This window comes from Rhinolophus sinicus, linkage group LG13, assembly GCF_036562045.2.
Source record: "Rhinolophus sinicus isolate RSC01 linkage group LG13, ASM3656204v1, whole genome shotgun sequence".
Taxonomy (NCBI): Eukaryota; Metazoa; Chordata; class Mammalia; order Chiroptera; family Rhinolophidae; genus Rhinolophus; species Rhinolophus sinicus.
The window spans coordinates 12,224,696-12,237,697 of NC_133762.1; the positions used below are offsets into that span (position 1 = coordinate 12,224,696).

General features: G+C 56.4%; 1 protein-coding gene across 1 annotated transcript; it reads right to left on the reverse strand.

The window, feature by feature from the left end:
- Positions 1-10,535, reverse strand: KIF7 (kinesin family member 7). The gene is made up of 11 exons (XM_074318066.1): positions 10,399-10,535; positions 7,930-8,044; positions 6,714-7,065; positions 5,280-5,480; positions 4,596-4,989; positions 3,922-4,453; positions 3,315-3,425; positions 2,520-2,747; positions 992-1,128; positions 489-604; positions 1-302 (listed from the first exon to the last, which is right to left on the reverse strand). Exons 3-11 carry the CDS (start codon positions 7,039-7,041, stop codon positions 1-3), a joined length of 2,349 nt encoding a protein of 782 aa, XP_074174167.1. The 5' UTR covers positions 7,042-7,065; positions 7,930-8,044; positions 10,399-10,535.
- Positions 10,536-13,002: the final 2,467 nt, after the last annotated feature.

Below are 13,002 nucleotides of genomic sequence, written 5' to 3' on the forward strand. Positions count from 1 at the left end.
TTAGGGATGAGAAAGCTGAGGCACAAAGTGGTTATCCGACCTGCTTTTAGGATCACACAAATGGAAGAGGCTGAGCTGGGCATCAAACCAAGGCCGTCTGGCCCCTGCTCCAAACCCAGCCTCGGGTGGGGGCCGCCCCAGTGCCCACGCCTCACCTGTGCGGACCAGCTCCCCAATGAGCTCCTCCTTCACGCGGATGTTGATGGCCAGCTCCCGGATCTTCTGCTGGGCTTGGGCCAGCCGCCACTCGGAGGCAGCGGGGACCTGGCGGGGCCGAGCCTGGGCCTTGCTCTCACGGACCGCTGTATAAGACCCACTGTCAAGTCTGCTGCCCCAGCCAACAGTGGGGGAGGCACAGGGGGTAAGGGGAGGGGCAGGTCCTGGGCAGGGGCAGGCAGGGGTGAGGGTGCAGTGTCCAGGATAGCTGGTCCGGGACCACGGAGGGGATGAGGAGCCGGGGCCCTCTGTATCCCTCCCACCAAGCCCACCTCTGGGCTCCAGGATGGCTGCACCCAGCTCGTCAAGGCCAAGTTCCGGGTCCTTCCTGCCGGGCGGACTCCCTGGGCTGGCCTCCTCCCTCTGGCTCCACTTGCTGATCCCGTTTCTAGAGGGCAGACGCAGGAGTCTGTACCTGCCCCCAGCCCAGCCACCTCCTGGACCGGAGGGAGAGAGACAGGCCACCACCGACCTTCCACCCCCTCAGGGTCAGTGGAGCCCTGGGGTGTCAGCCCAGCAGAACCCAAGGCCAGGAGCCATGCTTAGAGGGTACAGGGCAGCCGTGGGCAGCGAGGACCACCTTGGAGACTGAGAAGCAGGAAGCCTGGCCCACTCCACGGTACACCTACCCCAAGTACTTGGTTCAGGGCCCACAGTTCCTGTCTGCTCTCCTTCAAGGGTCGGCCAGGGCGATGTAGGTGAGGGCACCGAGACCCCGGGTCCTCCCAGCCAGGCCCTGACTTGGTCCGTGAGGTCAGCAGTGGGTCCTACTCACCTACGCAGGTGCAGGGTCCGTGGGGGTGGCGGCTCCTCCTCCCCTTCCTCCCCCTCCTCCGATGCAGCAGAAGAGCCACTTTCCAGCCTGTCTACCTCCTCCAGCAACTTAGCTCCGGTCTCCCGGCCATTTGGCACCTGCTAGGGGAGTGTCAGGGCTCAGGACAGAAAGCCTCCAGGGCCGCCTCCATCAGCCATTCCCCTCCGCCTCACACCTCTGCCTCAAGCCCTGCCTTACCTTTGAGACCTACCTCAAGTGACCCCACGGACGCCTTTCCAAGCTCACATCGGAGCAGGAGCCTCCTCCCTCCCCCCATTTCTCCCTCCCTGGCTCCCACAGTACCTGGTACTGTCAGCTGACCATCTGCTCTTTCTATCTTGTACGAGGTCTGGTCTGACAATTAAGTTCGTGAACTTGTTGCAACGCTGTTGCTAACCTTTTCTGATATCAGAGGGATTATTCATTATGAATTTACACCAACTGGACAGTTAACCAAGTTTATTATTTGGAAGAGCTGAAAAGGCTGCAGGAAAAAGTTAGACGACCTGAACTTTTCGCCAACAATTCATGGCTCTTGCATCACGACAATGCACCAGCTCACACGGCACTGTCTGTGAGGGAGTTTTTAGCCAGTAAACAAATAACTGCATTGGAACAGTTATTGCTCACCTGATCTGGCCCCCAGTGACTTTTCTTTACCTGAAGATAAATACTGAAAAGAAGACATTTTGATGACATTCAGGACATCAAAGGTAATACGATGACAGCTCTGATGGCCATTCCAGAAAAAGAGTTCCAAAATTGCTTTGAAGGGTGGACTAGGCGCTGGTGTTGGTGCATAGCTTCCCAAGGGGAGTATTTCGAAGGTGACCGTAGTGATATTTGGCAGTGAGGTATATAGCACTTTTTCTAGGATGAGTTTGCGAACTTAATTATCCGACCTCGTACACAGGTCACCTGCACCCAAGTCACATCTTGCTAACAACACCCGGCCAGAGTGGTGACTTCATAAGACTTCTGGCAAACCCATGGCCTCCCTCTCCTCAGTCCCTCAGGACTCGAGAGCTGAGATGACCCAGTGCTTTCAGGCAGATGCAGGAGCAGCCTTTGTCCAAAAGGCCCTATGTGGCAGAACTAAGAGACCAGACTCAGGGAACTTAGGGCTCATGGAAAAGTAAACTTGCAAAGACAGGCACCCAAACACAGAGAGGGAGGCCTCAGAGGTGATGAACTTCCCATCTCTGGAAGTATGCAAGCTTCCCTTCCAATGCTAGAAGCCAGAAGCCCCTCTGTAACCCCCAAACAACCTCTAGCTGCCCTGGGGCTTCCCAATGGCACCACATATCTGAGAGACCCTACCAGAGTCACACAAACCTTGGCCCTTCCTGTAGTGACACAAACAGGGGCACCTCACTGCTGGTCCCATGAAAGCATGGGGTGAGAGACATTCTCCAGTATCACCCTGCCCCTGCCTGAGCCCACCCAGTCCAACTGGCCCAGCAGATGCCCAGCATCGCCGCTTCCTCACCTCTCCCCACTTCTCAGGGCCAACTTCATTTCCAGGAAGACAGGCAGGGGGCATCATGCTCAGCACATGGGTGTGGGTGCCCCCCAGGGGGGCTGTGTGAGGCCGGGGCACAAAGGACCCAGGAGGCAGGCCCTGCAGGAGCCCTGGGGCACCCCAGCCAGGCCGCACCATCTCTAGTCGTAGCCGCAGCTCGGCCATCTCCTCCTGCTGCTCACGCAGACGGTCGCTCTGCAAGACATGGTCCAGGGGCTGCTGGGGGACTCGGCTGGGGGAGGGGGTGCTGCAGGGATGCTGACAGGCAGAAGTGCAGGAGACTGAAGAAGAGGTCTGGGGACACCCGCTTGCTCTGGGCTAAAACTGAGGACCGCCAAATACCTCTGACCGCCTCTTGCCCACCCACACCCACACACAAACTGTACTAGTTCAGGCTCAAGCTCTCACACCACCCGGCCGCCTCCGATCACTCACTCCGTCCTCCATGTCCATACCCATCACTGCCACCAGAGGGCGCCAGGAACACTGCTGGCTCAGTTATCTTGAGACAAAAGGGTCTGACTCCAACTGCCCCATCCTGCCGCCCCTCGAGTCCCACTTCCCCACCCACTCGTGACCATCGTGCACAGCCACCCGCATCATTGTTCCTCACCTCCACACTTTTGCTCATTTGTGCATGCCCCCATCTCTACCCACCCTGCCAGAATGCGAGCGGCTAATTTCTTCTCACTCCAGGAAAGCTCAGCTCACTTTCACCTCCTCAAGGAAGCCTTCTCCCCACCGTGGAAAGGGCGGCCCCACCTGCAGCTTGTACTGCTCCATGGCATCCTCCAGTGCAGCTAGGAAGTCTCGGTTCTCTTCCTCCAGCCGCGCCACCTGATTCTGCAGGGCCAGCAGTGCCCCATCATCTTCCTACCGGGGCAGGGAGAGAGGCTTCAGCACCCGGAGCTGGCACGACAAACCTGCCCGTCCCTGGTACCCCGGGGCCCTCTCTCTGCCCTGCCAGGGGATCCCCTAGCCCTACTTGTTACTCTGCTCCAAGCCCTGACTGCAGTGGGCGCCCCAAACCCCAGCTGCACTGTGGGTCCCTCTGCAAGCCGTTTGGGCCATCTCTCATCATTTTTATTAACATCACTATTATTACGAACAACTCACTGCGCCTTCACCAGTGCGCTGCGTGCGTCTTACACCTTCACCCTTACACCAACCCCAGGAGGCAGACATCAGTGCCACTGTCACCCCTATTTTAGAGACCCTGAGGCTGGGTGACGTTACCAAAAGTGACCTCGGTCATCAGCAGAAGTGCCTCTGAATCCCTAGAGCGCTCTGCTAACGGACAGGGGGCAGAGGCACGGCTGGCTACCCAAAGATGATCTCCCTTCCCCTGCCCGCTGCTCCCAGGGCCCACCTGGCCCCTGGCCACCTTTCTGCCGCCGGGCCCCTGCGTGGCCTGCTCCTCCGCGGCGGAGGCGCTCTCGATGCCGCTGTCGGGCCCAGACGCGGAGCTCAGCGCGCTGCGCTCGCCCTCGACAGCGCACAGCCAGTCGCGCACCTTGCGGGCGGCGGCGCCAGGCAGCCCGGGCTGGGCCTGCAGCTCGCGCAGGAGGCTGTAGGCAGCGTCGGTGCGGGCCCGGTAGCGCGCGCATTCGGCGCCCAGGCGGGCAGCCGCCGTGGCAGGGGCGGCGGGGCCCGGGGGGCGCCGGCCACGGTGGATGATGCGCGTCTCCGAGCGGTGCCGAGGAGGACCCCGCGCGCCGGCCGCCTCCTCGGGCACCCGCTCGGCCTCCGGCCGCCAGTTGATGGTGGCGCGGTTGCGGATGTTCTGGGCGCGGCTGGCGTAGTTGAGGGTGTTGAGGGTCTCGTCGAAGTCCGAGGAGGAGGGGCTGACGCAGGCGATCATCACCGTCTTGGAGTTGCCGCCCAGCGAGTCTTTGAGGATCCTGAGGACGCCAGGCCGGTGCGTCAGGGACCCCACACAAGGCCCGCTCTTCGGAATGCTCGGCTGCGCACCCCAGACGCCGGAGGGGGCCCCATCCCCTACTGCCCGCCCCCCCAGCCACACCGAGCGGACGAGTGGCTCACCGCGTGATCTTGGAGTCCCGGTAAGGGATGTGGCTGCCCCGGCGCTGCGGGTCGCCCAGGGCGCTGATGACGTTGCCCAGAGCCAGCAGGCTGCTGTTGATCTGGATGCTCTCCTTGAGGCGCTCGCCCGAGCTGCCCGTCTTGAGCACCCTCTCTGAGCCCGCCAGGTCCACAAAGTGGAACTTGGACACGAGCAGCTGCGCCGCGGCGGGGCGGGGCAGGCGGCTGGGGGTGCGTCCCCGCTGCTCCAGGGTCACGGTGAACACAGTGTGTGAGCGGCTGGACAGGCGGTTGAGGTGTGTGGCTCCCGTGTGCCGCGCGGCGTTGCCCATCTCCAGGACGCTCAGCACCTCGTCCAGGCCCTCCACGTCCACCTCCTTCACCCCACACAGCACTGCGGGCACACAGGGGCAGGGACAGCCTGCGACCTGCCCTCCACAGCTCTTCCTGCCTCCGCTGCCCCTTCCCCAGGTCCTGCCCCTCCTGGTCTGGGCTGGAGGGGCTCCAGCTTCCCCCACGCCCACCTCAATGCCTCTCACTCTGGGGGCTGAAGAAATACACCACCGTCAGTGGAGACGGGACACCAAAGCAAAACCTCCCGGGGTTTCCCAGTTAGGAGGTGTCCCTCCCAGCCAGGTAAGCAGATGAAGCTTCCAGTCAGTGGAGGACCCAGGATTTCCTCACCAACGTTCCCACGGTCGTCCTCCCGCAGCTGGATGTCACGGCTGGCAGTGCCCACCTCCAGCAGGTCCCGGAACTCCTCCTTGTACACTTCCAGGTAGGACACGTGCAGCAGACAGTCAAGCAGATCGTTCTCGTCAATGAGCTTGAAGGCCTCGGCCATGGCCCGTGGGATGATGCCCTGCTCGTCCTCGTGAAGGGAGGCTGGGGAGATACCACCGTGCCTTCAGCTGGACACCCAAGGCCCTGAGGCTCCTGCCAGCATCCGGATGGGGCTCGTGTGGAGAAGGCAGCAGCAGAGGCCGGGATGGGCTAGGCAGCCTGGGCCAGGTCATGCTCCGGGGGGTCAGGCAGAACCACAGAATTTCAGAGTTGGAAACAAACTCTCATGGGTCAACTAATGCCTTTCATGATGTAAGCATCCCCTCCACTACTTTCCTGCCAGATTGTCAGATACCCTTGGCTTGATTACTCCCCAAGACAGGGAGCTCATTACTATAGTCTACACTTAGTTATCTAAAGGACCTCCTAAATTTATCCCAAAGAAGTAATAAGAGGATGTTCAGAGCAGCACTCTTCCTCCTAACTTCAAAAATAGAAAAAAGCAAATATCCCAAGTGCCCAATCCTAAGATCCAATAGGGGATAAGGTTAAATAAATTACCTTATATTCACAATGGAATGTCCAGCCGCCATTACAAAATCAGATTGAAGAATATTTAATGATATAGAGAAATGCCCAGGAGATATTGTTAAGAAAACATAAAGGACACAAAAGAATGGGTACAAAGTAATCTCTTTTTTTAAAAAAAGTGTAATTTACAAAGAGAAAGAAACTGAATCAGTAACAGGGTGAGTGATTTCTGAAAGGAAATGATCAAGTAAATTTTATTTTGTGCATGTGCTTTTCTGTATTTCCCTAATTGTCCTTGACAAACAAGTACACTTTTATAATCTAAGAGAAAGCCTTCACACTCCGTAAAACGGGGAATCCCTTCAACTGTCACAAAGTGCCTCTCCCAAACCTCAGTGCACCTGCCCTGCTATGCAGCCACCAGGGCGCCTCTTGCAGGACAGTCCCCATTCGAACGACTCCAACTTGGTGTCCTGACCCTCAACAGCCATCCCCGACCACGTCCAGAGACAAACCAAGTTCCCAAGCCCTTCCTCCCCAAGGTCCCCAGAACCAGCCAGCGTGGTCCCATCTCTATGGCGCTGAGAAGGCCATCCTCGACTCCCAGGACCCTTCCTTCCTGCCCTGCCCAGCCCACTGACATGGCTGGTCCCACCCCAGGCTCCGGATCTGTTCCAGAAACCTGCTCCCCCTCCCCCAGCCACCCCACCTTCAACAGGGAATGGCAGCGAGAGGGCTGGGCAGAAATTCAGGAGCCACTGAGGCCCCTCAACAGGGGCATGGGGCCCAAGCGGGGTCACTCACCCACACTGGCCTCCCCCATGGTGTATGTCTTCCCGGAGCCTGTCTGACCGTAGGCAAACACGGTGGCATTGAAGCCCTCGAAGAAAGCCTCCAGCAGCGGCTGCACACAGGCCTGGTACACAGCCTCCTGCCCGGCGTCCTCGTCCAGCACCACATGGAAGCCAAAGTGGCGGTCTCGGCCCAGGGTGACACGGCCCTGCCCCGGCTCCACCCGCAGACAGCTCTGGTGCCCGTGCAGCAGCTCCTTGGGCAGCAGTGGGCGGACTCGCAGGGCCACCCTCACCGGGGCCTCCTCGGCCCCTGGCAGCCTCTGGGACTCCAGGCCCATGTGGACAGAGGGCTGCTCCAGGCCCTGTGGAGAGAGGAAGAGTTCCTGCCCTCAGCACCTGCACTCCAGAGACTGGACTCACCCTACAGGGGACCTGGAGCCAGATCCCACAGCTCCTGACCTTGGACAGACAGTGGGGCTGGCCAAAGTTCCGCACACCTTCGGGCCCCAGCCTGGTGCTCAAAGGCTGCCAGCACCACGAAACTGCCCTACACAGTAACATTTCTTGGCTCTCGTCACTGGCAAACTAAGGCCCTAACTCACTCACTTAACATCCAAGGGCTTGTTTTCCAGCGGCTCCCTTTCATTGTGACCCCATCTCCTAGAAGATGAAGACACACACACACACACACACACACACACACTCACACACACACACGAAACTCCTTTCCCTAACACCCACTGAGGCAGAGACCAATCTCTGCTTGTTACATCATTCCCCCTGCCCCACCTTCAAAACAGTCAACAGATCCTTCGAGATCAAGCTCCCACTGCCAAATCCTGTTAATTTTATCCCCTAAGTATAGCAGTCCCCCTCTTACATGCAGGGGATACATTCCAAGATCCCCAGTGGACGCCTGAAACCACAGATAGAACCAAGCCCTATATACATTATGTTTTTTCCTATGCATACATTCCTGTAGTCAAGTTTAATTTATAAACTAGGCACAGCAAGAGATTAACAATACCTAGTAAAATAGAATTACAACAACCTACTGTAGTAAAAGTTATGTGAACGTGGTCACTCATTTTGGGGGAGCCCTTGCTGAAGTCCTCATAGAGGCTCAAGGCTTTCTGGGAGCAACCCACTGGCCACTCAGAACACACTTTCCATTCATACCTTCCACCCACACATGAAATGGCTTTTCCATCTTAACTAGCACTTACCACACACTATGGCCGTTAACTCTTGCAGGTTGAGGTGCGACAGCAAAACTAGCATGAATTGTTTTCCTTCTTCGCAATTTCACAGAAGGCTCGTTCTTACTGCAGCTCTTCCAACCTAAGCATATGATATTTTTCTTTCCTGATTAAGTCCAGAACTTTCACCTTTTCACTTAAAGGAAGCACCTCACGGCTTCCTATATTGCCAGCATCATTACTCTTGCACTTTGGGGCTTATTAGGTAAAATAAGCCTCACATGAACACAAGCGCTGATACCGTGTTTCCCCCAAAATAAGACCTCACTGGAAAACAAACCCTAGCAGGATTTTTCAGGATCACCTTCCCTGAACATAAGCCCTAATGCATCTTTTGGAGCAAAAATTAATATGAGAGCCGGCCTTATTTTCAGGGAAACATGGTACCATGACCATCTATGCAGGAAGCACCCACAGCTTGCATGCACTTGATTTTCACCACAGGTTTACCTTGCTTATTACTTTGCTTTACTGCACTTCACAGGTATTGGGTTGTTTTTCAAACTGACTCACATCCAAGACGGCCAAAAACATCGTGAGATTTCATCACGATACTCAGAACGACGCACAGGTTCAAACTTACCAGCCGTTTATTTCTGGAATTTTCTATTAATAGTTCCAGACCACAGTTAACCATGGGTGTCTAAAACCGCAGCTAAGGGTAGGCTACTGAATTTCTCAAGTTCACCTGTTTCTCCCCATTTTATGCCCAAGCCCTGGTCCTGGCCAGTGACGTCTTCAGAGGATGACCTCTACCAGCCCCTCACTGGTCTGTCTCCCTGACCCTTGGACACAGCAACCAAGGCCATTTTTTAAAAATGCAAACGACATCCAAATTCCCTACTTAAACTCCTCCCCAAAAAGGCCCCCCACTGCCCTTGAGAGTCTAAACCTTAACAGGGGGACTAACAAGCCCTGCATAACCTGGACTAATCACATGTACCCCACCTTTCCTCACCTTTCTCTGCCTGCAACATACAGTTGTCCAAGCTGCCTCCTCCTCCTCCAAGGTGAGACTGGCTCCACCTCCTTCAGGGAGCCAGACAGCACCTCCCCCACCCTCCCCCACACACACCCTCCTCCCAGGCCGCTCCCATCAACCATTGATCACTGTTACAATTGCCAGATTACCTGTTGGTCTCCCTGCCCCTCCCAGACTGGGAGCTGGGAGGCAGGGACGCACCTGTCCCCTTGGTGCTGTACCTCCAGTGCCCGCTCAGGCCTGACGCTTAGTAGCTGCCCAACAGAGAGGACTAATGTTTATCCAAGGAACCTTCCCAGTCTTCATCCCTCTCTTACCCCAGGCCTCACCGCCCCTTTCCCTGGGGCCCACTGTATTTTTCACCAAAAAAACCTCATTTACTGTGCTTGGCTTTATGGCGCTTCACAGGTGTTTTTTTGGTTTGTTTGTTTCTTACAAACTGAAGGCAAGCCCCTCCATCAGCAAAAAGATTATAATTGGTTTTATTGGGAGACCTTAGTGGTGATGGTAGACACAAGCCTCCTGCCCTGCCAGTCGTACAAAAGCACTGCACATGCAGTTATGCACAATACATACTACTTGATAACGCTCATAAACTGTGCCTGGTTTATGTACTTACTATCCTATCAACCCTTAGAGTGTAGTCTTTCTACTTATGAGGCTTGGCTGTGAGACAGCACGCCGTATTACACGCAGCAGCCTCACACACAGCGTTTATTCCGTCTCTTGATTTAACCATTTTCTCCTGTGCTTGATTTAGTCCCCTCCTGTTTTGTGCCCTCACAGGCTGTGCAGGTTTGTAGCCTCGGCTGTCCCAGAACCTAGTGTGTAGTAGGCTGTCCTGTCCAGATGTGTGTAACTGCCTCTATGATGTTTGCACCGGACGCAACCGCCTACCATTTCTCAGCAACGCTTGAGTACATTTTCTGTCAGCACGTATAACGGTTTAATTGAAGCATCCAGGCCCTGCTGAGTGCCGGGCCCTGGGGACACAGCGGTTCCTGCCCCGCTGACCCAGAGCTTTCTCAGGCCCTCGCGGTCCCTGCTTCTGCGCGCCCAGAAGGCGCCCAGACACCTCCACCGGTGCGGTCCCGCGCGGGGAGGACGTCAGGAGCCGGAGGCGGGAACTTCGAGAAAGTTTGGGAAAGTAGTCACAAATGCACACCCGACCCTCACAGCAGCAGCGCTCTCTCCTCCAGACCAGGCCCGGGATGTCCGCCTCATGCCCCGGACCTAGGGAAAGGGGAGCTCCCGCTTGCCCAGGGAGGGGCCTCCCGGAGGCTAGTAAGCAATGGTGGGGGCTCCTCGTGCCGGGCCGGGACGCCAAAGCCGTGCGGGTTTCCAGGGCCACCAAGCCCAGGCCTGCTCAGGACGGGGCGAGCGCGCCTCCCACACCCAGCCCACGCGCCCAGCCCTCGCCCTCCACCCTCCACCCGCCCCGGGCCCACACTCACCTGCTGCGGTACCAGGGTAGCCCCCAGGTCCGGCAGCCAGCCTCCCTGCCTCAGAGCGGCGCGCTCAGATGCCGTCACCAGGACCCCCGCCCCCTAAATAATCCCGCCCCTCCCCCGCAACTCCGCCCGCTCGGGCTCTCGGGGACCTAGGAGGGGCGGGGCCACGAGGGGCGGGGCCTTGCCTGGGGGCGGGGCCACGTGTTCCTGGTTTCCACCCCCAGCCCCGCCGAGGTGTGGCACCGCCGCGCGCTGACAGTAGCGCAGGCTTATGGAATTCTGTGGCCACAATTCACGGGGCCGAAGCCCATCTGCCCACGGGCCGGGCACCTACGTCTCATAATGGCAAGTTGTTAACACGGGAGAAGATGGAAATTAACTAGGGACCATTTTGGCTCCGCAAGGGGAGGGTGGATTTTCCAACCCTGAGACTTAATAACTAGACTAAAAGCTAAGTTACCCTTCCTTCCTTCCTTCCTTCCTTCCTTCCTTCCTTCCTTCCTTCCTTCCTTCCTTCCTTCCTTCCTTCCTTCCTTCCTTCCTTCCTTCCTTCCTTCCTTCCTTCCTTCCCTCCTTCCCTCCCTCCCTCCCTCCCTCCTTCCTTCCTTCCTTCCTTCCTTCCTTTAGGTGTAGACCTTTCCTCCTGCTACTGCACCGCCCCCTCTAGCTGCACTCGCCACGCCCCCTCAAAGCTAAGCAGAGCTCTCCATCCAGACCCCAGGAAGCCTCCATCCCCCTCTTCTCCACTGATTTCACGTCCCCTTCTAAAGCTGAAGATTCCATCCGCCACGACTTTCAGGGTTGGGATGGGGGTCCAATTCTCCCCAAGTGGTTGGGACTCTGGCTGCACCCTTGGCACTCACACTAGGCAGTCATTGCTGTGCCCCTTCTCTGCCCCAGACCCTGGGTGACCCAGGGGCTGGATACCTGAAGCCACCAGGGAGCTCCTATTTAGGCCAGGAAGAGAGCAGGACGGGGCAAGGGGGGGGCGAAGGGGGGGGTTCTGTCCCCTGGAGCGGCCTTCCTGCAGAGCAGACCCTGACAAGTCCTGGCTCACCGCTCGGGCTTGTAAGCCCCCAGTCTGGAAAGGGCATGGGATCCATGGGTGGGCTCCACTGCCACCAGCCTCGAGTTCCTGGGTGGGCCACTGCCCCTAAGAAAGGCCACTGGGAGTGGGGGTTCCTATAGAGCTCTTAACCCACCTCTCCAATTGGGGAGGTTATTCTGTGGGCAAAAGGCCAGTGGGAACCTTGCAGAGGTTTCATCCTGCATCTACCTGGGCAGGTGCTACCCAGGTGTCCCCAGCACTCAAGCCATCCTAGACTCCTGTCATCTCACTTCTAACACCAAGCCCCGATTTGCCCTCCACAGTAGCTTCCAGTCAAATTTCTCTGTAAACCTCCCCAGCCTTGCCACCACGCCACCACTGTCCCTGGCCTGGGCCACTGCAAAGCCTCTGTGCTGGTCTCCCTCTCGTCCCTGTAACACATGCCATTGAAAAAAAAAAAAAGGTGTACAGAAGGCGGCCAGTAAGTACACTCAATGTCTTGTAGATTCCCCTTCCAACGTATGTGTCTTGCTCCATTTGGGCTGTTATAACAAAATACTCCAGACTGGGTGGCTGATAAACATCAACTGTCTATTTCTCACCGTTCTGGGGGCTGGAAGTCCAAGATCATGGTGCCGGCAGACTCAGTGTCAGATGAAGGCCCACTTCCTCCCACACAGCTGTCTTTTCACTGTGTCCTCAAAGGATGGAAGGGAGCCAGCTTTCTAGGGTCTCTTACAAAGACACTCTTCCTAATCAGGAAGGTCCCACCCTCATGACCCAATCACTCCCAGAGGCTCCACCTCCTAATGCCATCACCTTGGGGGTTAGGATTTCCATATATGAATTTTCAGGAGCCACAAACTTTCAGACCATCACACTATGATATACAAGCATATACATACTATTATGTACATGTGCCATGTATGTAATTGTTTACTTGTCCATTTCACCCACTAAACTGTGAGCTCCTTGAAGGGAGTATGTCTTATTCATGTCTCTTTGCCTTGGCCCAAGACCTGGCATAGACACTCCACAGGGGTTTTTGGTAAAAGTTACTGAAAAAGGAATGAAAACTGTCTTTGCTCTAACAGAACTATGGATGTGGGACAGTATGGTATTTTATTGTAGGTACAAAATGACAGCGTGGTACATGGAACATACCCAGAGAACAAACGCACATCCTCACGATGGCCTCTCCTTATGTTTTAGAAGTCCCCAAACCGGGTACCAGACAATCCGTCCTCAGCTCAGAATCCCTTCTTTTCTCATATCTGTTTTCCATTTCCAAGCCACCCTTGTCTGCCCCCAAAACAGCAGAAACTTCCATCTCGCCACATCAGAAAATGTTTCCTCAGTTCTAAGACTTGCGTTTTCTCACATCCTAACATTTCTGAAATTGAGTTGCATCTTGGCAGTCATTACCAATTCAAACTTGGCACCAGGACAGGTGATATGGGGATGTCCACATGCCGCCTGGAGGAGACAGTGTCTGCACTTCTGTAACCTCTGGTGGATTGGTTGCACTGGGAGCGCTATGCCTGGTTGAATTTCAATTA